The following is a 26082-nucleotide window of genomic DNA, read 5'->3' on the forward strand; positions in this document are numbered from 1 at the left end:
CCCTATAAACCAAGTTTTACAGAGGCTGGATGCCCTATAAACAGATCCCATTCTGCTGCCATGCCCGAACAGCGAGCGGGGCCAAGGGGTGGCACAGACACCCTGGGAATTGCCAGGGTGGCTCCTGTCCCAGAGCTGAAATCACTTTATGCCAGACACCCCCCAGCCCTGGCTTTTGGCTGATACGTCATAAAAGTTTCATGAGACATGTTACAACAGAGAAGCAGGAGTTTTCCTTCTGCGGGTGCACTGGCTGCTGTCAGCACCAACACTGGTTCTGTGCCTCGCCCAGACCTTGGGTCTGACCCTGCTGGTGCTGAGCAGTGGGGGCCAGAGATGCCTGTGCTCTCCTCCCCGGCTGCCCCATGGCACATCCCTCCTCCACTTCAGCCAGAAATGAGATTTTTCAGTGCAATTGTGAGATGATTGAGTGGGAATTTAATCGATCTCTGAACGGCACTGGCCGCATGGTACAAGAGAACCAGCAATTAATGATTTGGTATCAGTTCACTCTGCATTGAAAACAGCCCCATGGTTTCGCAACCAGCGGCAACTGAGTCCACACGCTGCTGATCTGGGCTCCCAGTGCCTTGTGTTTGTTCTTCCCAGGCACCCCAGTGCAGCCCCAGCACCACTGGCACCACAAGCTGCCCTGGCCCTGGTGGCATCACTGCCACAATGTGACACCAAAATCTCTGGCTGCACACCAGTACATGCCTTCGGGCAGTTATGCTAGTGATGATTTGCTATTCACGTTTTAGGAGCACACAGAATTGTTCAAGCAGCCCTCTGTCCCCCAAAACCATGACCTACATAGCACTTCTAAACAACTTTTCTACCCTGAGGCTACAGGTCTGCAGGAGTGAATCTGAGCACAGGAGAGAGCCCCTGCTGTCTGACCTGGCAATGGTGATAAATGACCCTTTGCTGCAGGAAAACAGTCATTCAGTCAGTGCTCCTGAGGGACAGGCCAGAGCTCATGTGCTGATGGCTCTTCCTTTAGGCAGATACACTCCTTGCCAAAAACTGGTTTTATGATGTGCAGACTGGGATGGAGATGCAAGAGTAGAGCATAGCCCCCTCCATAACCTCATCCCAGGGACCTCCGTCCCAATCCCGGCCAGGCCACGGTGATCCCTTTGATTAGATAAATGCTACAGACACCAGGTCAAATATGTGCAGGATTTGCCACAGCGTCTAGTAAAATATCGTAAAAGCAGGGCCCGTTCTGCTCTGCTCAGCAAAACAAACCTTTTACTTCAATAGCCTGCTGAGCAGGGAGGCTGCAAAGGCCATTTGCTTCCCAGGCAGGAAGGATTAAAAGGGCCAGGAATAGAAATCAGAGAGGCAGCATGTGCGGGAGAGCGGCAGATAAGGAGCGGGGAAGTTTGGAGAGCATTAGGTGGCTCATGAGGCCAGGGCTGTCAGTGGGACTTGGTGTTTTCCGCCCAGGGTTGTGTTGACTGTTGTTTTCTCACTGCCAGTGTCCTCTGTGGGTCACCAGTGCCCCTTCCCAAATCCCTCATGTTGGTGTGGAGGTCGAGGGCCAGACCAGCCAAGGACACCTTGCACTTCCTTTGCCCTGGAGATGGGCTCTGATGGAAACGAGTTGGCTGCTCCCTGGGCACAGGCTGTTGCTGGAGATGATGTCTCCCCTGGTATCTTCTGCCTGGGGAGTCCTTGTCTCCCCCTGCTATCCTTGCGTGGTGAGTTTTGGGACAACTTGCCAATGTAGCCATGGCTTTTACTGGCCAGCAGGACCCCACAGCCCTGTAGTGTTTTAGGTGGGAGATGTTTGAGTCAACAGCTGCTTGTGGGGCTGTTTCAAACACTTCTGGCTACAGAAGATGTTTTGTTATTTCTATTCCACAGAGAGACAACTCATAGCTGGAAGACCCCCACTGATAGAAGAGGGCTGTTCCCAGACCAGGTACTCTGGGGAAGTTCAGCTCCCAGATCCACTCCTCTCTCCTGTCCCCATTTTATGTACTCTCCACCCACCATTTCCTATGTCAGGACATGGCCGCAAAGGAGACCGATACAGCTCTGGGTCATGAGCTGTTCTGTGCCAAGTAATTATTTAATTTTTATCTGTTGAGCAGTAAATCCTTTCCCACACTGGCACATCATGATGCTATTTCTGCACTATCTATATATCCCCGTCTGGCAAACGTATGCAAACCTAAAGGGGATTCCCTGAAAATAAGATCTGTGCTTCTCAATAGGTGAGGCTCAGGAACAGAGTATTTAATAGAGCATTTTTGGTAAGGATGTTGTCACCTACTGTGCTTGCTAGCTCTGCATGTCAAGCAGGGGAGCAGCTCCTTTAAAGGGGCTCCTCGCTGTTGATTCTTGAATAGGGTGTTGGAGGATCAGAGGATAATTGATGTTGGAAAGGACCTTGGAGTCTCTGCTGCAGGCTCCTGCTGGAAGCAGGGCCAGCTGTGAGAGCAGCATGGGTTGCTTGCAGCTTTATCTAGCTGGGTCTTGAACACCTCCAAGGATGGAGGGCAGCCTCTCTAGCCAGCTGGTGCTTGACTGTCCTTGTGGTTAGACACTGGCTGAACCTCTCTCCACTTTTTATGCCCCTTGATCTCCAGCCATGCACCCTGTGAGGAGCCTGGCTCTGTCTTTTTGATGCCCCTGTGTGTGTTAAGCCCCTGCAGTTCCTGCTGGCCCATCTCTCCTGCCTGATGCAGGACACAGCCCTGCCTGCCAGTGGATTGACCAAGCCCCCCAGTCTGGGGTCGCCTGCAGACTTTCTGAGCATGGACCATGACCAGGGGCCCTCTTGCTCTTTGTTTTTCTCTCTCACAGCTCTGCATCCTTAAGAAATGCCCAGCAGAAAAGCCAGTGCCCAGAGCCAGCAGGACCAGCCTCAGCTTTCATCACCAATGCCATCGCTGGCTCTGGCAGCCCTGACTCCACATCTCTCCTCCCGTGTCACTCGCAGCTCCAAGGCCACTGTCGAGCTGGAATATTTCACATGGCTCTTTTTTTTCCACATGCACGTGAAGCAGAGATGGGCTCAGGACTGAAGCCTCTGCAGAGCAGCAAAGCCCTGAACATGATCAGGGCCCTGCTCATCCCATCACCATTTCACAAGCGAGCTGTGGGGAAGCAGGAAGCCCGGTTACAAGACAAAGAACAAAAGTCCCAGGGGAACGTCACCAGCATAGTCATCTCCACACATGCAAAGGTCCCTTCTGCCTTTTTTTTTTTTTTCCCCTTTGAAATTTCAAATTCCAGTTTGTGGACAAAGTCCTGCCTATCTGAGAATATAGATCTCCGACCACTGACCAAACTCCACTTCAAGCAGCCCCGAGGACTGCTCTTCCCCTTGCCCATGGATGTGTCTGCTCAGTCCTTGGATCTCCCGGGATCATGCCAAAAATTTTGCACTGGAGCACAGCACTGGTACTTGCACAAAGCGGATTTTGCACTTAATGTCAGCAGCTTCCTTTCTGGGAAGAACCTCGGGAATAACCAGGTAGGAGCCTTATCACCTGCAATTCATTTGGCCAGCCATTGCAGATAGAAAATGAGAAGGAGAAACAAGGGCTTCTATTGTGCTTGTACCAGCAGTTTTGGCTCATCATTTAAATAAAGGAAGGGGAAAAAAAAAACTGCTTCAGAGGGGATGAAAAACAAGAGGGAACATGAGCTTGTGGAGGCAGAGCCACTCCGTATGGTTAACTGATAACTCCAATTTGCCTCTTCCCTCTCATCTTTTCTGATTCTTCTAATTAAGCTCAACTTATTCTCATGCTAATCATTTCTTGACCTGTTTATTCTGCATTAAAAAATTAACAGAGAGCAGTTTACTGCATGACTTGCTCACACAGAACTGCTACAGATTAGCAGGCATGCTTTAAGTCCCTACACAAGACTTTTGGGTCTGCACAGCTCGAGGATGAGCTTTTTTTCCTGTTTTTAAAGAACAGCTTTTTCTAAAGTCAATATAAACCCCCCTCCTTTCATGCCTTGAGTATATTTGCTCGGTGACTATTTCCAAATGGGAAAGATAAAGCCAAGGGCTTGTGTTTTGTCAGGCTTTTTGTAAACAGGGGTATTTAGGCCATACTGTCAAACCCTCCTGCCTTCTACCTCAGCGTGCTGTGACTGCAGAGCAGAGTTGTCAGTGCGTTAATAAGCAGCTCCAAGGAATTTCTTGGGGCTGGGGGGCTGCAGGTCAGTGCAGCTGCACAAGCCCCCAGCTCAGGGGGCAGAGCTTTGCCTCTGCTCTGGGCAGTCATATGACAGACACACAGATGGGGGTCTGCTCCCGTGTCCCTCTCCAGAACGTCCCCAGAAGCTGTGAGAAGCCTCCAGGAAAACAAATCATTCAGCAGAGGTTGTTTAGGGTCTGTTTGGCCCTTGCCAGTAGCACACAGCACATCCCTGCCCCAGAAAAACACTTTGTGGAGGTGAACCAGAGTGATCCACCAGCTCCATCCAGGCAGGTGGATCAGAAAGATCCAGCAACGAGAGGCAGGAGACCACAGCCATGTGCCTGACCTTGCCTGGGGAAGATGCAATCAATTTTATCATCCTGTTCAACAGCAATCACTCTTGGTGATTTACTTTCCCCAGGGCTGAAGCGCCTGTTGCTGGAGCTGGGGCAGATTTGCTGTTTGGAGCTGGGGGTGATGCCCAGGACAGGCAATCCCTGAGCAGACCCCAGGTACACTGTCACTGATGAGCATGTGACATGTGGGGGTACCCCAGGCTCCCCAGCACAGCTCAGGGTGACAGAGGCAGCTTCATTGCAACCTTACGCTGTTTCTTACCAAAGTTGTCAAAAAGTAATCAAACCAAGCAATATTGTCCTGGTCCCCAGACCACAAAATCTCCCTATGGAGAATCAAGGCAGTTTTTGGGCATGGGGAAGAGTTACTTTAAAGAAGGTATAACACTCTGCCTGAACTCCTCTCCAAAAGCAACATGTGCATTTCAGCCAAAGCTGAGATGATGTTTGGCCTGGAGGAAATTATTTGGGCTAAAATAAGTAGCTGCTCTGCAAAAGTGGTAGGGAAAGAACTGCAGACATGGGGACAGTCAGACCATTTCAGCATATACTGCTCTGGTGATAACACTGTGCTTGCCTTTCATCCCAGGACCAGAGAGGGGTTTATTATCCTGCCTAACAAGGGCTCTGAACTCTTGAGGAAGTAATTATTATTTCTCTTGGGATCTGTTATTGTGCAAGGACAGTAAATTTGAGCTGTTCCCAGAAGGGTGGCTGTTCTTGAAAATGTCAGGGCATTTGCTGATGTGTATTTGCCATCACTCTGCCTGCACTGCAGCCCCCAAAAGCAGCATCTGGCTCTGGGGCCTGCAGTTTGGCAGTTGTGACTCTGGAAATCTGTCTGCTCTGTTTTCATGTAAAATCATGCAATGAGCCTGAGACCAAGAGAGGAAGGGGGATAGATTCATCTTCTTCCATTAAACCACAGGCTGCAACTTGGCCCAAGCTACAGCTCCCACCACTGATCCCACTTGCCCCCTTAAAACCCTACACCATGAACACTGCACTCCATCCAAACCCCAACCCAGCAGAGACCCAGACATTTTCCTGATAAACGCTCTCCTGCCTACTTGGGAGGAAGTCCAGAAAAGCTCTGACTTTGCCATGTGCTGTTCCAAGTTCACTGACTACACTGGCAGAAGCTTGACTGAAATCCAGTGGTTTAAGCCCCATTTAAATGGGGGCACAGGAGCCTCAGGGAAGCAGCAGCACTGGAGAGAGGGTTTGCTGCCAGCAACAAACACTTATTGCTCTCCATGCCTCACCAGCTCACACATTTAGTGTGGCAGGGATCTCAGCAGCCCGCTCTGGACCTGGGGAGAACTTGTTTAGCAGGTGGATATGATTCCTTTGGGCCTGAAGTAATCCTGAAGCTTCCCAAGAAAAGGATCCATACTGAGCTCTCAGTCTGGCAGGCAAGGGAATCTCTCCCTTCGGCCCTGCCAGCTGTTTGCAGGGCTTTTATGTTTCATTGACTTTATACATTCGTTATACACACATGAAACAGCCCCTGAATCGTTCCAGCTGTGGAGCAATAGGTGAAGGAAAAGAACAGCCAAAATCAACAGTGGTTACACATCAAGTTTTACCTTTTTTTTTTTTTTTTTTAAATATCTTTTGCAAAGGTGGGTGCATCAGCAAGCCATGCCTGGAAGTGACCTCCAGTGGCTGCTGGGGCTCTCAGGATCAGCCTTCCCTCCAAATTAAGGCAAAAAACTGCAATGCTGTTGGGGTGGAGGGAGAGCTGCAACAGGGCAGGGGTGTCAGGGGACAGTCTGAGCCCATGGCCCTGGAGGAGGGCAAGTCAAGGGCACCTCAAGGGCAAAAAGCATCTTCCTGGACCCAACAGCTCCAGCTGCCCTCCTCCTGCCCCAGGCTGGCTGGCAAAGTCAGGCCCAGCTGGGGAGCTGAACTTGAGGGAACATCTCAGGACAGGGCCATGTGTGCCTGACAGGAGGCAGTGCAAGGAAGGAGGGAGGCTGCAGGTGGGAACACTGGCAGGTCTGAATTGGGAAAGGTAGGCTGGATGTGGGAAAAAAGAAAACACAAAGGGGTGGTGAGTTAAAATTTGAGAGATTCTGGTTTCTGTAGACAAAAGGAAACAAGTTAGTGCAAAATGCTTTTTCTCTGCAGGAGTGTGCAGAGTGCCTGAACAGCCTGTCTTGTCCCCAATGTCCTCAATTACCAGAGCACAGCAAGGGGTGAGTGAGAACCAGACAACACTCGGGAGCTCTATGTCCACAGCAGCTGCACGCCCACCACACACCCTCCTGTGTGACACAACCCTCCCCTCCACTGCCAGAGAAATGAAAAACACAGCAGAAAGCAAGGTATGGGAACATGGGAGCCTTCTATATGCAACGTTTGTTGCATGGGGGACAGCAAGGGCAGGGGATCACATATCCCTACACTTCCAGAAACACATGGCTAGGACACTGCAGGCCCAACTGCCTGACTCCCAGCTAACAAACATGGCAAACTGCTAATCAGCCCGGGAGTATTCAACCTAGATCTCCAACACTGGATAACACTGTTGTTTGTTCCTTTACATTCCTGCAAGTCCCAGTGCCATTGGCCTGTTGTATCATAAAGAAATTAAAATATATTATGACCATAAACTACATCATTTGAGGAAATGAACCACTTCTAGTAAACGTATCATGGGACGCTGAAGCCATGAACTTTCCTAAATCAATTGCCAGCTGATAAAGAGCGCAGGTATTGCTGGGAGCAGCCCCCAGCATGTGACTCCCCACTGGCATGGGGAGCTCGTCCTGTGGGATGGTGACTGGGGGTGCAAGCTACCCCAGGAGGCACGAACCCCACTGCCAGCACAAGCCCTGCTTGGGAGGAGTTGCTCAAGCAAGAGGAGCACCACAATTTTTGCTGAGTCCCGGAGTGGAATGGAGGCTGTTGGGGTGTTGGGGATGAGGCGCTGTGAGGCACAGGGGTCCAGGGCTCAGGAAGCACCAAATATGTCCAAGTGCCTCAGGGTGCTGGCAGTGAACCTGGACATGTTTGGTGCATCCTAAGCCCACCCAGCCTCCTGGCCTCCACACCGAACTCCCCGTGGGTGCTGGGGCCAAGGGGCTGAGCACAGAGCTGGCTGGAGGGGGCCACAGAGGGGAACCCTAAAAAGCTTTCTGGTAAGGACTCCATGCAACTAGTAAAGTTTGCACTGGAAGTGTTTTTCTCTTAGTTGCTTCTAAGCTTTCATTATGAGGGCTGGGAAGTCCCGCTGCAGATCTGGCTCAGGAGTAGAGGCTGTGCTGCAAGTGGCAGGATCTGTCCCCAGGCCTGCACTGGGAACTGGGCTGAGAATGACTGAATCATTTCCCAAACAGCACAGGCAATCACCGGGGTGTCCTCGGGATGCCAGCCTGACTCTGCCACCTCTTCCCCCCGGAGTCACAGCACCCACCAAGCCACCATGCTCTCTCTTGAGCCCCAGAACCAGCCTGGGGACATGAGCCATCACCACCCACAAACCTGGCATGTTCACCCTGCACAAAGCAAAACACAAACCAGAGACATGAGGGTCCCATCGGATGGGATGCCAGTAGGAATGAGCATATTTTGGCAGCTCCAAATCCACACTGGAGACCCTGTCAATGCCCGTCATTCACATGAACTCTGCAGCACTGGTTATGCAGCTGCTTCTCTCCCTGCTGCGAGTGCTGGGGGAGCAGGGGGGTACCTGGTGTTTCCTGGAACAGGTCGTATCTGCTGCCATTCATCTTCCCGGGGCACTCAGCTCCGTGGGCAGAGCTAGGGAAGTCTCTTCCCTGGATGGGGCTGTGCAGCCGGCGAGCCCCCCGCGGGCAGCGGGGCACGAGCCATGCCCAGGAGCTGGTTGTGGCTCAGAGGCAGGGACAGGCTAATCCCTTAATGCTGGTCACAATGAGATTTGATGGGGAGCAGGAGTTTGTGCTGCAGGTTTTAAAGGGTTCTGGCCACTACCCGGAGCAAAATTATAAGGTGGCTCTGGGTCTGTGCCCCGCTGCCAGTGCATGCAGCAATGCCCGCTGCTTTCTGGGCCACCTTTCTGAGGTCTCTCACCCTGGTCTCTGGCCTGCCACTGGGTTTCTTCAGGGCAGGGAGTACCTGATCAAACGTGCAGCTCTGGAGGTTGATCCAGAAAATGTGCCTGGGTGTGTCTAACAGCAGGAGTGGGGCTGGCTCCTCAGGGAGCGGCTGACTGCTTTTGCTTTAAAGTGTTTCTGTATAAATAGCCAGAACACCATATCCTTGAGCAACAACCTTGGTCTCCCCTCCCAATTAACATCACAACATGCAGGATGGCTCAGTCCAGAGGGGAGCACGGAGGCTGCTGAGCACCCAGTTTTCTTCTCTGGCCGAAGTGTGTCCTGGCATGTGTGGCCCTGTTTATAATGGAGGAGGAAAAATTGGGTGAGGGAACACAGTGGCACTTCACTGGGGTTTCACAGGCACTGAGTGACTGAATTGCTGGAAGGGAGACTTGGGCACCTCTGAATGCAGCCTTGTGCCAAGCCCACTTGCGCTCAAGCCGTGACCCGACTGGGGCCAGGTCTCATCGGCCTCTGTGTCCAGAAGACAGGGACAAACCCATCTGAAACACCCATTTTCCTGCATTTTCCCTCCTCCTTGGATAGCTTTCTTCCTTCCAGGCCCACGTCTGCTTTTGCTGTGCCAAGGAGAAGAGAGCTCAATCCTGCCCTCAAGACGTCAGACCCCAAGCATCATCTCAAAGGCAAAAGTCTAATGGAGCAAAAGCATTCCTAAACCATTCCCGTCCTGTCTCCACAAGCCTCTGCTTCCACTCAGGGCTGCCTGAGGTGCATTTGAGTTAATTTGGAGTGTCCACAGTCAGAAACTCCAGAATGCTCCTGGTGAGTCAGGAATGGGGAGTGACGAGCAGTTCTGTCCCTCAGCTCCGTGCCCAGGGACGGGGCGTGCTGGCAATGGGGGCTGATGCCCAACATTCCCATGTGGAGCAGGGAGCAGCATCAAGGGCAGGGCTGGGACTGAACTGTGTGTAACCCCATGACACCTCCCTGCACCCCTGTGTTGCCACACAGGTTTTAGTGGCTGTAACAGGGAAACACACCCAAGTCAACAGACATTTCTCCCAGACGATGGCAGTCTCCAAGCACACACCCATGGATGAGCCACAGGCAACACCCGGCTCTGCTTCCGGCACCTCGGTCCCACCACCATTTAGTCCCAGACTCTAGCAGGGGGAGTAGCCAGGGCTGTGGATCTGAAGCCTGGCTGTTTGTCCCCTTGCCCCTCCTGCCTCCTTATTCCACTCTTCATTTCCTGTTGCTGCCTTTACCCTGACGACACAAGACCCTGCATGAGCTGGTTCTCTCAGGTGTCCATCAGTGCTTTGTCCACTCTTCCCTGCTGGGCCACCTCCACCTGAGCACACCTGTCCCTGGCACAGGACCTGCTTAAGCTGCAGTGACTGCAGGTGAGAGGCCACTCAGCTGGATGGGGACCTGCAGCACTGGCAGAGCCTTTTTCCATGGAGCAGTTGTGACTTTACACCTTCTGCTGAGCCCCCTGGTGCTGCCCTGTCCATTAACCTGACACTATACCCAGCCTCACCTTGCCCGTGGCAAGATTTCCTTGGCTGGTGTTAGCACCAGTGAATCCTCTTCCCGTGCTGAGCTGCTGCTTTTCACCAGGGTGGTGGGGTGGATGCTGCCATCCCAGCTGCTGGGTGGGATACAGACATTGTCCAGCTGGCTGGGAGCCAGGGCAAGCTGGAATGCTGCAGAGGAGCAGCAGCAGCCTCTTATCATGGGGTATCAAGGCTTTGGGGACTGTGGGACAAAATGATCAGCATCCCTTGGGAGCAGAGGGGGAGAGATGTGGCTGAGTGGGGCAGGAGGAGCCAGGCTCTGCCTCCATGAAGGGCACTGGGCCATAAACCCGGCCCGGTGGCTGTTGTTTGTGTGTTGGCAAACACGTTGAGTGGGCTCGACTATTGATTCTGACCGTATAAACCGGTGTTGTGGCACTTGTTCAGGTTTGTGCAGGTTTTACAGCTCTTGTTCTGAGAAGTGCCCATGTATTTGGCTTTGCTCCTTCCTTCAGGTCTATCTGTTGACATTGGCTCTCCTAACCAGAGCGTTGGGCCACGCCAGGAAGCTGAGTGTGCGTCTCTCCTTGTGTTTCCCACTTTCCCAGGGGTTATCACCTATAAAATCTCGCACACACCCATGGCTGGGACAGGTTTCTGGTGCAGAGGCAGGTGAAAGGTGCCCGCTGGTCCCCACCACTGATTGGTGGGTTTGGGTTCCCTGTGCTCAGTGACAGGAGATGAGCCACCCACCCTGACAGATGGATGGGCAAAGCTGCAGGGAAGGTGCTGCCCTGGGAAGTCTGGGGTGGGGTGAGCAAGGTCTGAGGTCTGTAGGGCTGTGATGAAAATCAGGCTGTCAAACCAACTTGGATGTCCAGAGAAGGAGAAGATGCTCCCAGAGCATCGTCACAGAGGAGATGGGCTGTGCATGGTCACCTATAATGAAGGCACATACTGTCACCCATTCCCTGCCTCCAGTCCTCTTCCCAACAGGAGCTGCCAGCACCACTTGTGCCCTCAGGGACACCTTGGTGCTGGAGGCTCAGAGGGCTTGAGCTCACAGTGATGGTCCCCATCTGCCCCTCAGCACCAGAGCTCTGTTACTGAGGGGATGCAGCTGGAATCCCTCTGGTGCCTGCAGGATTTTGGGACAGAAGGTCTGGTCCAGCCTCACAGAGCCAGGATCTGTTTGCTCCTTGACTGCTGGTGCATTTCCACAGCCACTTGCTCTGCATGGAGCTGCTCCTCCCACACCTTTGGTGCAGCATCCTGAGCCTACCTTTATTTTTTGAGACATGTATTTCCTGAAGGGATTTGCTGAGTAATCTCTGTTGATGCTCAGGCTGAAGCTTGGACAGCAGCTGTTCCTGGGCATAACTGCTTCTGGGACCCAGCTTTGCTCAGAGGCCCTGGTGCCTCTGCCCAGGACAGGAGAGCAGAGCCCTCAGCCCCAGGTTCACCATACAACCGATACCTTGAAATTTTCCTTCCGTGAAAATTCTGCAACATTTGCCATTTCCACATACATTTCTGCCAGGAGCCTTGTTTGCTTGAATATTTGAGGAAAGCAAACAGAGAAGGAGCCCGAACACAAACAGTCATGGATTTTTTTTGCAGTCTTTGCCCTGTTCTAACCCCAAGCCTGCCAGCAGAGATACTTGCAGGCATCCCCTGATGTACCCCTTGGCTCTGCCCTGTGTGCTGCCCTGTCCCCCACTGCTGGCCCTGGTCCTGCTACAAATACTGCTGTATGTAAAAGAAACTCACCCAGCCCTCACTGTCTGTGGGACCACCATCACTCACCACCCCTTTGCACTCATGCTAAGTAAACATTTTTTAATGCCATTTAAGAAATGTCAGCAGATGACTAACAGAGTATGACTTGCAGACCTACACCTGCCCTGCCGAGCTCAGAACATTTCTCAGACACTCCTCAAGCCTTCCTGAGCCTTTTGCACTCAACTTCCAGAGCTGGAGCTCGTTTCCTGCTGACAGCAGCCCTCTGGGCTCACTCCCCCTATAAAAATACCATTGTGTTTCAAGCAAAACCAAAGTTGAGGGTGTGCTGCTGGCCCCATAAATGGAATGAGGTGGGAGAAGTCACAGTCCTGTGGGTAAGTGCAGACACCCGGTGACACTGAGCAGCATCCCCAGCTCTTCCCCAAGGAAACCTTCACCAAGCACCAGCAAACAGCTCTCGGCTTCAGGCTAAGGTGCTAACACAGTGACTGTCCCTTCTGCATCCCAGCAAATACCTGTGCTTATTCCTGGCTGCACCAATACCCTGCTTGGGCACTGGAAAGTGCTGACCTTGCCAGCACCAGTGCTACAGCCACCCCAACAGCCAACAGGGATGGCCAGAGTGGGGACAAGGAAGGGGGCTGTGCCAGGTGTCCTAACACACATCAGTCCCTGATGGCTGCCAGGGCATGGACACAGAGAACAAGGAGTAAACAGGGGAATTAAAGAGCAGCTGAGGAGGAGAAGCTCAGTTCAGGTCATATCTAGAGGATACCTGTAAAAAATTCGATGCATTTGTCAGTGATAATTAAAAATACTCAGAAAATCGGCCTCCTCTTATGTTTCTCACTTGAGAGTAGTCCCTGCATCTGAGCAGAGCTCCTGAGCAGCAATGACGTCTCGCATTTTTCAGCTGTTTTCCAAAGCTGCTTTACTGATCAGGGCCAGCCCTGATCATGCGCTGCTCCCTGCTGTAACCACCGGCCCTGGGGATCCCCGGCTCTGAGAAGATCCAAAATATGAAGGAGTGGTGCTGCCTGCATTGGGATTGAGGCCAATTGCCCAAATTGTGGCCACGTCTGATCAGGAGTATAAAGGTGGATCAAGGGGCTCATCTATTCCTCACTGCCCAGGAGGAGATGGTCACCTTGCCCCCTCTCCATCCTCTACCTCCTCACACACCTGTTTCAGCTTCCTGCAGGGATTTAGCACCAGTGGAGCCTTTTCCAGCTCACAGCCTGTCCTCAGCAGGTGCTGGTGAGGATTTTGGATTCATCTCCAACTCCACCTCTCTCCAGAGCAGCAGCATCACTCCCTTCTCCTCCCTGGGACTCACACAGGGTGCTGGGGACAGGCCACCTTTGTCACTGCCTGTCAGGGCATCCTCCAAGTCCTTTACACAAGGCACAGGACTGATGAGAGGGAAATAAGTGCACCCAAGGTATGGTTTAGGGGAAATGCTGGTGACAGTCTGGGGCAGGGATGGATGGGGAGGGTTGCAGTGGGGGGATGCCCCACTCTCTGCTCTTACTGATGCCACCACTGCCAAGAGAGGGCCAGACCTGCTCGCTGTCCCGAGGCTGAGTGCCAGTGCCAAGCTTCCCCATTAGAATATATCCCTGGCTTCAGATGGATGCTGAAATCCTGAAGCTCCTAAGACAGATGGGGAGAAGGGAAAATCAGAAAAATCTTTTCATCTAGCAGAAGAAACTGAAAATAACTTGGTGACCCCCTCCAAGGCTGAAGGCTCCTCTGCAGGACTCTGGTGTGCCTCTGTCAGCCATGCCAGCTCCATGGCCTGTCCTGCTGAGGGCTGGGAGCTGCTGGCTGTAAGGGCATCCCTGTGGGCATGGCTGGGGCTCAGAACCACCACTGCTGTGTGAGATACCCCATTGCTTTGCCAGGGAATAAACTTCCCAGGCCCTGGGAAGGGTTTGGCCACCACTTTGCCACCTGCAGGATGGTGCATCCCAGCTGCTGTGCCCACTCTGCTGCTCAGCCCCAACCCAGCCCCACAGAGCTGCCAGGGAAGCCTGCACTGCCCAGTCCCCCATCCCACCAGCCCTTCCTCTCCTCTATTTGGTTAACTTTTTCACCCGTTTTATTTATGAGGACTCCCCTCCTTCTGCCAACACTCTGAGTTTCCTCTCGCTTTAGTCTGGGAGGCCCATCTCGCTTTTTTATTCTTATTATTTCTCCCTCCCCCTTGCCTGGCCCCAGGCTTGCAGCGGGTGCCGGCCAGAGCCTGCTTTTGTTGGGCCACGGGAGCAGATGGGGAGAGCAGCTGCAGGTGGGCTGGGCAGCGATTCCTCCCCATCCACCCGACAGCACCCAGCTCTGCCTGCACTTGCCCAAGCTCAGCATGTGGCTCAGTTACTGACTCTCAGACTGAAAAATTTAAAAAGATAATCAATAAAAATACTAAATTAATAAAATATTTTTTAAAGACTCAGGAGAAAATTGCTGTCAGAAATGTTTGCCTGCCTGTGCTAAGGTTGCTGATGTGCCTGGGCTGGCAAGAGGCTGCTCACATTAGAGCCAGCTGCAAGTGGCCAGAATAACTTCATCTTAAGTGATTAAAGAGCATGTTCAGCTCCATGTGTTGCATCTGTCAGGCAAAGCCAGTTGCTCACTGCAGAAATGAGGCTGGCTTTGCACCCTGGGGCAAAGCTGGATGCAGGCACCCTGGATGTGGGGACAGCCAGACCTGGCCACCCTGCACCAGCGTGTCTCCCAGGCTGATGGGAACATCCCTTGAGCCTCCCCTTCTCCTGCAAATGAGGTGCAAGTCAGTCCCTGTGAGCTGGGTGGGTCAGGAGCCATCTCCCACCAGCAGCAGGGGCTTCAGCCTGGAGGATGCTCAGCACTGGCTACTCCTGGGCCAATTCTTGTTCCAGGATCCAACCCTCTGCACATTTCAGAGGCATCAAGCCTCTGTTCCACTCACTCACATGTGTCTTTCCCCATGTGGCTCCTTGCACATTGTCCAAGCAGCACTAGCTGGACACAAAGACACAACCTGCACTAAACAGACCAAAACCTGGACAGTTTTCTGGGCATTTTCCTGCTGCTGGCTCCTGCAGCTCAGAGGCAGGGGTGAACAGAGCTCCTCCAGAGCACAAATGAGCAACCTGATGAAAGCAGGCTAAAACTCAGCATTCCATAACTGCTTGATCACAGCTGCCTGCTCCAGCCCAGCCCAGGGACACTACTGCAGATCCTATACAATTCCTACACATTTCCATCACCATAGGCCATGGACCCACTGAAATGCTGATAAAGCCCCATGTTTGGCCATGGCTCACCATGGGGGGATGTGACCCAAAATAAAGTGATCTGCAGAGTACTGGAGTGCTGAGCCAAGGAGGCACAAGGCAGCGTGGACGCCACCACAGGGGTGGGTTAGGGCTGGAGGTGACATCTGTGGGAGGCTGCAGGCCTGGATCAAGGGAAGCAACCACCCAAAGAGAAGCCATGAGCAAAGCGTGATGACATGGCCTGGGAGTCCCACAAACCCTCCTGGGATCTGGGTCTGCATGCATGATAGCTGGAAGGTGGGCTGGGCAGGGGCTGCACACTTGTAAAAGAGAAGAGGAGCAGGATGTGAAATATAGAGAGAGGAAAGGCAAGGTAGTATGATGGAGAGCCCCGTGCAGTGTGATGGAAAGCCAGGGGAAGTGATGGAGAGCCCTTGAGAGTGATGGAGAGCCATGAGGATCTGATGGAGAGCCACAAGGAAGTGCTGGAGAGCCACGAGGATGTGATGGAGAACCTCGTGAGACCTCAGCTGCTGGCACCTCACTCCACACCTTGGCCATGCCCAGGGAACCGGGGTTCCCAGAACACATGGGCCCAAACCAGCTGTGTGGGGATGCTGCAACACAGGCACAGATGACCCATCCTGAGGAGAACAGTGAGCTGCTGTCAGCCCGGGCAGGGGCACCTGTCCCCCGGCACCCATGTGCATTTGTTGGCAGCTGGCACCTGGCACAGCCAAGGAGCACAACACGGGGCTGCTCCGGGCTGGTGCCCACTGTGCCACGCCAGGAGCACGGACACAGGCCTGGCGGGCATCTCACTGTGGCCCGGTGCCCAGGAAGCATTGTGCCACCTGATGCTCTGCCCCGCAGAGGCTGGAGGCTGCCGTTTGTCCAGGCACTACACTCCCTGCTGGGAAACCTGCCCAGCCGTAACGCCGGCCCTCGGCGGGAGCTCGGCGCTGCCAGGCACCCGCTGTGCCCACTCACGCAGCCCAGGTGTGCCACGGGCTACCTGCAGCCTGTGCGTAAGGGCTGGCTGCGTGTCCTAGAGCAGCATGTCACCTCCTCTAAACTGCTGCCACTTCTGCTGCGAGCCCAGCAGCAGCAGCCCCTCTGCCAGCACGTGGGGCTGCTCTGCTCCCTCGGCCACGTGCCTTCCTCTTTGGGTCAAGCAGAGAGAAAGAGAGAAAACACGCATACAGATGGATTTATATCATATCAAAATCAACCAGAACCCTTCTCCTGCCTCCATCTCCAGCCTTTGCAGATGCCTGAGCCAGTGGGGCAGCACGGCAGGGCTGGGGCGTGGGGCTGGGGGCTGCTGCCCGCTCCCAGCCCCGCTTCCCGCGAGCGACGCCGGGCCGGCAGCGCGGGCGATGGGAACGCTGTACTCACCATATGGAGCCTCCATCTTAGCGCTTAGCTGGGTGCTAACATTGACCATGTCTCGCCGGCTACTGCTATGGGGACTTGGGGCAAAAACCAGAGGAAGTAGAGGAATAAAAAAGAAATCTAAATAAATAAATAAAAATGTCTCTCACTAAGGAACTAGGTGAAGGCAGGAGGGAGCGCGGAGAGGCAGGGCGAGGAAACCTGCCTCTCCTGTTATCTTATTGATTCGCTTAATCAGGCCTAATGTGGGTGGAGATGTTAAATAGTAACCAAGCTCTTATGGAAACCAATCTGCAAGGTGCCGTTGCTGTAGCTATAGTAACTGCTGCCAAGCTAGAAACTCAAACACAGCTTTTACTGGACTCTTTTGGGGCTCCGGCTTCCAGATGGTGTCAAGGCCGGGGCAGCCGCCGGGCTGGGGTTCACCTGTGGCCACGGGGAGTCGGGGCAGCCGGATCCAACTCTGCAGTGCCCCAGGCACTGCCGGGTTTTGTGCCATCGCCCGCCCAAGATGGGAAAATCAGGTCTGAGCCTGTGTCCAGAGAAGGGCAAACACAGCATGGGGGGCCAGAGGCCGTGGGACAAGTGTGGGGACTGGCAAGGGCAAAGCAGAGCCTGGCTGAGGCACAAGGGGCAAAATGCCCCGGCCATGAGTCAGGGCTTGTCTGCCTGGTGCCAAACTAGAGGGGTGGCTTGGGGATGGGGAGCTGTGGGGATGCTGTGGCGGGATGCAGGGTGATACCCTGAGCACAGGACCAGGCACAGGCTGCTTGCAGCTCCTCTCTGTCTCTCTCTGCTCCCCAAACTGGGGGTACTCACAAGGTGCCACAGCCACTTATGGACTTCTGGGCTCCCTCTGGGACCGCAGCACCCAGGACCTCGTGGTGGCAGATCTGCAGATGGGTTCCCCAACCTCCCCATGAGGCTGTGGCAGCCCCTGTGCCACTGGGGGCTCCATGACAGGAGCAGTCTGGGCTGCCAGGGGCTGTGCTCCGGCCAGCAGGGCCATGTTCAAGAACTGTTGCTGAGAGGACACCAAATACGTGGGGAATCCTGAGCTGGAGCTGAAAAAGTGATCGTCCATCAGCACAGAGCCTTCCATATCTCTGTATCTCCACATCTCAGGAAGAGGCCAGGCTGGAGGAAGCACAAGAGGGGTCTTGGCCAGTCTCAGATCCCCCCAACACCTCAGCTATTGAAACCCTGCAGCCCTGAGGGGGAAAAATTAGGGATATCTGCTCCTCTGAATGGAAAAGCACATCCCAAGGGAGCATGCAGGGGGGAGAGTGCTGCTGGATGCAGAGGGCTGCAGCACAGGAATCCACAGCTGGATGCTCAAATCCAAGGCCTTGGAATTCAGGAACCTCTGAGTTTGCTGAGTGCTGAGAGGTCCTAGAGAGGGAAGGATGTGGATAATGGGGTGCTCAGTGGCACTGGGGGTGAGGTAGAGCAGTGGGATTGTGTGGGACAGCCTGGGTGGGACAGGGAGTTTGTGGCCCTGCAGCGACATCATCACCCCGTGCCCCAGCAGTGCTGGCTTCTCCCACACGATGGAGCAAAGCGCCCAGGCATCTCCTGTGCCCATAGCCCGTGGCCCTGCCAAGGGATTCTGCACCCCTTTGCTGCTTATTCCCAAAACCAGAGCAAAGGCACTGGCTCGGTGTTACCCCGAGGCTCCAGACTGCGAGCGAGGGAGGACCAACACAAGCATGGGGGTCTCCAGGCTACTTTATTGGGGGGCTCAGAGCTGGGGGCCCCACTGTCAGAGGGGCTGCCGTGAAGCAGGAGCATGCTCGGGGCTTCCCACTTCTCCAGCTGCTCACCACGAGGGGAACATCTTGGTATTCACTTACGCCAGCCTCTGTCTTAGCAGCGGGGGGGCAGTGGGGAAAGCCCCCCAAGTCTGCAGAGCAGGGACCATGCCAGCCAGCCCCACGCCCTCCGTGCACCCCTAAACCATCACTATTTCAGAAAATACAGACCTGAACTGTCCCTAGTTCCTCCAAAGTGGGAAGCAGCCAGACAACACTGCTGGAGAGGTGTGTTAGAAAAGCAGTTTCCTACGCGGCACTAGGGATGAAGCAGGTTGGACAGCCGGGCTGCCGGGGGGGTCAGTGTTATAAATAATTCTTGTTCACCCCATCTCCATTCCCAGGGCTCCTCCTGGGGCCGCAGCCCTAGAACCAGCTGACTTGGTTGGATTTGACTCCGGTGAAGCACATGTTGTTGGAGCAGCCCCCGCCGTAGGTGGGGGGGCAGGCTGAGCACGGCCGCCCCACCTTGTAGGGCGCTTCTCCCAGCCAGTTGCCCCTAAAAAGAGAGGAGTGCATCACCTCTGAGCATCATCAGCTCACTGCTGACACCGGCGTGGGGAGGGAGGATGGCACAGGGGAGCTCTCCCCCAGTCACTTACTTGATGGCATAGTTGCAGACGAGGAGGATGGCGTGACGCCACACGCTGCCCCACACCCGCACGTTGGCACAGGTGCCCAGGGCGCAGCCCAGGCGGCTGGAGGTTGCCCACACCATCTGTGCCAGGACAGAGAACAGACACTGTTGGTGTCCATCCACCCAGACATCCCACAGCTGATAGCCCCAGTGCAGGGCTCTGTCCCACCAGGGAATCGCATCCCAACTGCCCCAATCTCTTTGGCTGGATGCCATCACATCACAGGCAGTGCTTTGTTACCAGAGGGTGAGTTTTTGCTCTGCCTCCCTGCCTGCAGCCTGCACTGACCTGCAAGGGATTGCCTTGCCAAGCTCACATCCATGAGCAGCAGAGTCTCGGTGACTGCTCCAATTTACCCAAACTAGCTCCTATACCTCACCCTGAATCATGGCCAGCAGCTTACCCTGCACTCAGGGATGTCAAGCAAAGACAAAAGCACCTCCTAAAACGTCTACAGGTTGAATTTCTTCCATAAAAATTGTATATTGCCCTTCTGCAACCCAGAGCATCCCTGAGCATCCCCATGGATGAGCCACATGGGGATGCAGATGCTCAGGTAAAGGTTGGAGCCATGAAGAGGAGGTAATTAGGGCTGGGCACAGCTCTGCCACCAGGCAGAGAAACAAAGGAGTTTTCCACTTTGTGCTGGCCAGGCTGTCTGGGGATGTGCCAGGGGATGAAGGGGCCACATTCCCAGGGAGCTGGACACAGCTGGGTGCTATAAAGCTGTTCCATCACAGAGAAGAGGATTCATGCTCAGCAAAAGTACAAAGCAGCTTTTTTCTTTTCCTCTTGACCACCTTTAAGTTGCCAGAGGTGCAGTGAGGAGAAAAAGGCCAAAGGAGGGGGGGAAAGCTTTTAAAACAATGGAAACCTCCTTGTCAACTGGCCAGAAGGTCCCAGGTGCTCCTCAGTTCTTTGTGAGCCCCTGGGACCTTCCTGCAACAGCCCAAATGCTGGAAAGGCCCAGGGTGGGATGGCATCACCTGCATACCTCCAGCAGACACACTGCCAGCTGCCAGGACTGCTGCCTGATTGGAAGCTGGCAGCTGCCAGGATTTGATCCTGGATCCCAGCTGCTGCTGGGAGAAGGGCTGTGAGCTGCACAAGGACCCCTTTTGCAGCTGGATCCCAGGGGGCTGCAGTGCTCACCTGCGTGTAGTGGCTGCAGACAGAGCCACTGCATTTGGAGGGGCAGCGGGGGTTGCACTCGCGGGGGTGAGGGAAGGAGTAGTGCTGCTTCTCCTGGTGCCAGGATTTCACCATGTCCATGACGGAGCGGTACCTGCAACAGGGCTACAGGTAAGGTGGGTCTCCTCCACAGCAGAGGTCATGGGTGAAGGAAAGGAAGGGAAAGCGGAGGAGAGAGGAAGTGGAGGAGAGAAATGGTTTGGAGCCAGGGCCCGTTGGGACCAAGCATTCCTGTGAAAAAGGGGGTAATGACATCCTTGTGCCAAGCCCACTTGTGCTCAAGGCCAGAAGACCAGAGGCACCTGAGTGCTCAGCCACATGGAGGAGATCCAGGATCCATATCCCCCTGGTCTGTGTGCCTGGCAGAGAGAGGAGTAATAGCATACTCCCCAAAAGAGCAGCAGGCACCTCTGCTTTCCTGTATTACCCTTCTGCAAGAGCTGGGCCCTCCTCCTCCACCCTGGGGGCCTTGATGTGCCTCTCAGCTCTACCTCACTCCCGTGCAATGCCAGCTCGGAGCCTCTCTTTTCCCTGACTGAGGGGCTGCTGCTGCTCCTCCTCCTCCAGCATTGTGGGGTGTGGGTGTTTCCCTGGAGCTCACTCTGCCTGCAGGGCACTCACCTGCCCGACTGGATGGAGAGGTTCTGTCCCACATACTTCATCAGCTCGGGGGGGCCATGGTCCCACAGGCAGCGCGCAGCCCATGCCTCCGCTGCCCTGGCCAGCCGCTCATCCCACACCTGGCCAGGGGAAAGGAAAAGGGCAGGCAGGAGTTTTGGCTTCCCAGAGGTGGGAAGAGGAGAAACCTGCTCCCTTGTGCTCAGGGGGCTTTCTGAGCACCATGAATGTCCAAAAAATATGACCCATGTATCAGGCTAGAAAACACCCAGGGGGGAGGAAGCACAGCAGCTTGTCCAGGAGCAATAGACCTCCCCAGCTGCCACCACAGCTCCTGGGCACACAACATAGCAGAGCAGGGATGCCCTGCAGCACTGCAAGCCCTGTGTGTGATCCCCTCCAAGAATGAGCTCCTGAACAAGGTGGAGCTGAGCACAGGGGTGAAACCCTGCAGCCCTGTGCTGCTGCTGCAGCTCACAGCTGTCCCAGCCCTCAGTGCAGCCCTGGCCACAGACGGACCGGTGAGCACAGCTGCTTCCTTCATGAATTATTTAAAGCTTCCTCACCCATCCTGAACGACTTTGGGGAGATGCCTGTGTGAGTTATTTTGGAAGGCAGGAATTTAGGCCAAGCAAGAAGCAGTGCAGGATGCTCCCAGGCATGTCTGACCTGCTCTGGTACCCAGCAAGCTGGGTTGCTGTGTGCTTCTCCTAAACCACGTCCAGGGACCACCCAGCTGCTCCCTTGGAGCTCTGGTCCCCTTCCTGGGAGCAGAGGAGCACATGGCACCTCCCGCCCTGAGGGTCCTGTCCTGTTTAGGCTGGAAATCTCTCCTCTTGGAGGCCCTTTAGGGCTGGGTTAGGAGCTCCAAGCAGAATGTGGGGGAAGCTCTTCCCCAGGGTGACCCTTGTGTGGAGGCGCCCAACTTGTCAAGGCTGTGCAGCCCCTCTTTGACTCACTCCTGCACATTTCTTCTCCTGGGAACTGGCACCACTTGCAACACTCAAAAGGGACCCTGGAGGTTACAATGGGACCATCCCTCACAGATGCAGTTAGGGCAGAGGCTCCTACCTAGGCTTTGGATTGAGACCTGAGCTTTTCATGCTTGTAGTCACCTCCCTTCCCCTAATGCTGCCTCTGCAGCTCAGCTGGATGGATCCTGCCATCCCACAGCCAGCAAGCTCCCAGATGTCCTGGACACAGGCCCACAGATCCTAAATCTGCCCTCATGGGGAAACAGCTCTGTGCTGGGACTCCACCCCTCCTGCACAGAGGTTTCATGGGTGTGCTGTGCCCCTGGGACATAAAACATCTCCCACGGCATGTGTTCAGCCAGGAATCAGGCCAGCACCCTGACATCCCTACTAGGCTGGGGCTCCGACATACAGGTGAGCTGTGGACCCAAACCTGCCCTGCCAGAGCCCAACTCACCATATATTCCATATTGGCAGCAGGGGGGGACACCTGTGCCCGCACTTGGTTGTGGTAGTCCAGAATCACACTCATGTCGTGGGGAGAGAGGTATCGCTTCCGCCGGCTCCGGGGGACCCCCTCGCCCCACAGCAGGCCCGCGGCCGTGCCCTCGGGCGGGGACAGCAGCTCGGTGGCGTTGGGCAGCAGGAAGGAGCTGGACAGCTGTGTCACCCAGCAGCCCAAGGCCGTGAGGTACAGGTGCAAGTGGAGCACAGCCATGCCAGCCCGCTCGGTGGGATCAGACAGCAGATTTCTGCTCTGCACTGAGTTAAGCAAGGACAAGGGGGATTGCTGGTCTCGGCTGCTGGTGTGCAGATCTAGAAGAGAAAACAACACAGGCACCACTCAGGATTGCAAACACCATGCAAGCACCACTTCCCAAAATAAGGTGGAAACAAATTTTCTTTTTTCCCTTTTCAAAATAAATATTTAAAATTAATCTCCTTAATAACCTTATTTATCAGAGCAAATTCCTCAGGACTGTCAGAGAGATGCCTGGGGAATTGGTTTTCTTGCTTGTTTTAAAAAAAGATAAAATCGGCAGAAAGTCTCCCCCATTTTTGCACTTACAGCACGTACCTGTGGCACAGGGGATGTTTAGGAGCCTGCTGAGAGTCAGTGCAGCCGCCTGCCCTGTAACTTCCCAGGAGTTCGGTGTGTTGAATTAATCCCTAGCACAAACAGAAATCTCGCACAGATAAAGAAACGCACGGCAAGACTTAAAAGCACTGTCGAGAAATCCTAACGACTCTTTAAACTCAGGAAAAGAAAAATAGCCACCGCAAAAGCAGAGTATTTTATTTTTTAAAAAAAGGAAAACGCTGGAATATCCCCTCATCCGGCAGCCGATGCACCTCCTAGCATCCCTGCCAGCCCTTCCCGGAGCAGCGGGAGGATGTTCCCGCGACTACGTACCGTGAGCACTGAGCCAGGAGCAGCGGAGCCCGGCGGCGGCAGCTGGTGGGATTGGGATTGACCTCCGGGAACAACCTGCTGGGGCAGATGCGGGAGGTTCGGCTCAGCCCCGGCGGGCAGCCCGCTGCGGCCGCTGACGCACAAGCTGCATCTTAACTCTTCCCCCGGGGAATGTCCTGAAGTTTGGAAGGAGCCCTGCCAGGAGATTTATAGGCTGGTGGATGCCTCCGCGCACACAGGCTCACGCAGGCACACGGAGCCCCGCACGGGGCCGGGGGGAGCGAGCAGAGCACGGCTCGATGCCTCGGCGCGCAGAGGGGCTGCTCCTCGCTGCTGGCTGGGGGTTTGTTCAGGCTACCTGCAGGGAGAGATTCCCAAAGTCGTCTCTTTCCTGTTCATTCCCTAGCTGGGATCTTGCTGGAAGTAGTGGATAGAGAAGTGAATCCACATCGGTGAGGGGGGGTTGCCCCCCTAAGGGCAGCTGGCACTTGCCAGGAGCCCCAGGGTCACCTCACCTTGGTGCAAGCTGAGCACATGGCAGAGATGTCCCTTTATGGGGGTGGCTGGGAGGGGACCTGGTGGCCACACGTGTCCCTGGGCCAGCAGCTCTCCCTGTTATAGATGAAGCCACTTGCTGGGCTGGGCACTGCCACCTGTGTGTAACCCAAGGACTGGGGCTTGTCACAGCCCACAGGGACTCTGCCCAGGGCCCCACCACTGACCTGGGCTGGCAGTGCCCAACCAGGGTTATCTCAGGGGAAAACAGTGGGCTGTGCTCCCTTCACTGTGTCCATGTGTCTGTCCCCAGGGAGGGGAAATGGCTGTAGCATCTGAAAGCCATATCCTGCAGCACCAAGTGTGATTCCCTACAACATCCCACACAGTCACGATGCCAGGGGACAACTGAGTTATTGCAGGTCACAGAGACACCTGCAGGGGCTGCTTGCAATGCCTGCCACATCTTCCTCCCACCGTGCTCAGAGCCAGCACAGGTGGCCATGTGTGAGCTGCAGCAGGGCTCGCTGCTGTCATCCCCCCGTGGTGCAGTGCCCCAGGTAAGCGAGGTGCTGGTCCCCCTGTGCCTCACCAGGTTTGGGTTCACCACAGATGGTTTTGGAGACAGGATTTTGCTCTTCAGTTGCATAAAGAGGAGCAGCAAGGACAAACTCCCACTCCTGAGCTGGCAAGGGGCACAGAGATGGAGTGCAGGGAGAAGGCAGTCCCACAGCAGCAGCAGGTCACTGCTGCTCATCCCCACAGCTTTGACTGGGACAAGAACTGAGGATCCCAGACCCATAACTCCTGTCTGTGCAGGGACTGACAGCATGTCCCAGAGCCTGGCTGGCTGCACCCAGCTGCCTCAGAGACCTGCTGTGCAGCAGAAGCTGACCAGGAGCTCAGGGAGGCACAGACCTCAGCACGGAGCAGGTATAATGCCCAGGTGCTGAGCTGCTGTGCTGTATCGATACAGCCTCACCCTGCTGGGAGCCTCTGACAAAAGAGACCCCTTTGTATATTTTTCCTGGCATTCTCTCTCTTGTAAAGCAACTCAAGATGCTGTGGGCCCTGGGGAACTGCTGAGACATTTGCCAGAGGGGTATTTCCATCCATTCCCCACCCAGCAGGTGGGATGATGGTTGTGCCAGCGAGGAGACAGGGAAAATGCAGCTGAGGCATCTCTGGCCCTACTGCAGCACTGCAGGAGGGGATTCCTCAGTGCAGAGAGCAGCAGCTCTCCATGAACCAGCAGGGCTGGGTATCCTGTGGGGGGCTGTGCTGTGCTGTGCTGTGCTGTGCTGTGCTGTGGATGGCACTGGGCATGCCAAGGTGTCAGGGTGGCTCCCAGAGCCCTCTGACTTTCCAGGCTGCCTGTTGTAGGGGTCTAACCAGCTCAGCTTCACCTTCCAGCACCAGACCACCCTAAAACACCAGCCACCTCTCCACAGGTGCTGGTCAAAGTGCCATCCCCAGTTTGCCAGTCCTGCAGACACCTCTATTTCATGTTCATCTATGGAGACAGGAGTGTCAGCTCCAGGGGCCAGCGGTAGGACAGTGCTTCTCTCATTAGTGAGGCTGGTAAAGGAAGTTTCATTCCCAGCAAATTAAAAAGGCAGATGGGGACATGCAGCCGTGATCTCAACTGGGCAGACTGGGAGGTGCAGCTGCTGCCAAGTGTACACTGAGGTAGGAAGAGCACTGGGGCTGTGCTGTGGGGAGGGTGGTTTTTAATGATCTATTATTTCACAAAAGACAGAGCCCTGAGCAGCAAATACTCATCCAGCACTGTGAAATGCAAAGTTTTTAATTTGGGATTTTTTTTTTTAAATTTTTTTTTTTTTTAGTTTTTGTCTCCCTGGGGCTCGGGGAGAGTGAACCCACCACAGCTCCCTCTGCCACGCAGCAGCTGAGCCTCTGCGTGGAGGCAAGGCGAGGGTTTTGTCTTGGGTGCAGATTGAAAGCACTGCTTAATCAGCACTCTGCGAGACAATCCAAATTCCAGGAACTGGAAGGGGTTTGTGTCCCTGCCAGGCGTAATATCCTGCAGCCCAGACTGGCCCGGCTGCCAAAGCACACGGTATCTGCAGCGAGGACCTTGCTGGGAGCCAAGAAGCACACGCATTCAGCTGGATACAGCAGCAGCCGGCAAATTCCCATTTTAATGAGCATCGGGGGGAACAAAAAAGATAAATCACTGCGTTCAAGCACTCTCTTGGCAGAGATGCCCTCTGATGCTTTTATGACCAACAGACAGCAGCTCGCTCCAGAATAGGACATAATGGGACTTGCAGGATTTCTCTGTCATGTTTATTTCTCCCATCTGTTGGCTTTGGGCATCACTCATCACCCACAGTCCAAGGTGGCAGACGGTGACATGAGCCCATATAGAACCGAGAAGGGCTTTGTCCTTGTGCTGAGGGTCAGGATCTGCTGTGGTCCCTGAGCG

At 54.6% G+C, this 26082-nt stretch overlaps 2 protein-coding genes and 1 long non-coding RNA gene across 5 annotated transcripts in view; 1 reads left to right on the forward strand and 2 right to left on the reverse strand.

Moving 5' to 3' along the window:
* The window catches only part of HNF4A (hepatocyte nuclear factor 4 alpha), a 35726-nt gene extending 19039 nt beyond the window's left edge, over positions 1–16687 (reverse strand). The window contains exon 1 of one of the 2 annotated variants that reach the window (XM_010397005.4): positions 16496–16687. In XM_010397005.4, the coding sequence (XP_010395307.2) occupies positions 16496–16544 (49 nt within the window). In that variant the 5' untranslated portion in view covers positions 16545–16687. Of the gene's footprint in view, positions 1–8225; positions 8414–16495 lie in introns of those variants that run through there. The other variant, XM_019284495.3, reaches the window with a different exon arrangement.
* On the forward strand, positions 3181–14288 carry LOC109144321. The gene is made up of 2 exons (XR_005603485.1): positions 3181–3490; positions 6662–14288. It is a non-coding gene; the product is annotated as an uncharacterized LOC109144321 (long non-coding RNA).
* Positions 16688–18222: 1535 nt separating the features above from the next.
* On the reverse strand, positions 18223–23296 carry R3HDML (R3H domain containing like). 2 transcript variants are annotated; one of them, XM_010397001.3, is made up of 7 exons: positions 23139–23296; positions 22803–22894; positions 22182–22540; positions 20754–20872; positions 20094–20226; positions 18906–19021; positions 18223–18802 (listed from the first exon to the last, which is right to left on the reverse strand). In XM_010397001.3, the coding sequence occupies exons 3-7, from the start codon at positions 22440–22442 to the stop codon at positions 18670–18672; spliced, it is 762 nt and encodes a 253-aa protein (XP_010395303.1). In that variant the 5' UTR covers positions 22443–22540; positions 22803–22894; positions 23139–23296; the 3' UTR covers positions 18223–18669. The 2 variants fall into 2 exon arrangements, with proteins under 2 accessions (XP_010395303.1, XP_019139922.1); XM_019284377.2 differs by lacking the exon at positions 23139–23296 and having other exon boundaries at positions 22803–23078.
* Positions 23297–26082: the final 2786 nt, after the last annotated feature.

This window comes from Corvus cornix, chromosome 20 (genome assembly GCF_000738735.6).
Source record: "Corvus cornix cornix isolate S_Up_H32 chromosome 20, ASM73873v5, whole genome shotgun sequence".
Taxonomy (NCBI): domain Eukaryota; kingdom Metazoa; phylum Chordata; class Aves; order Passeriformes; family Corvidae; genus Corvus; species Corvus cornix.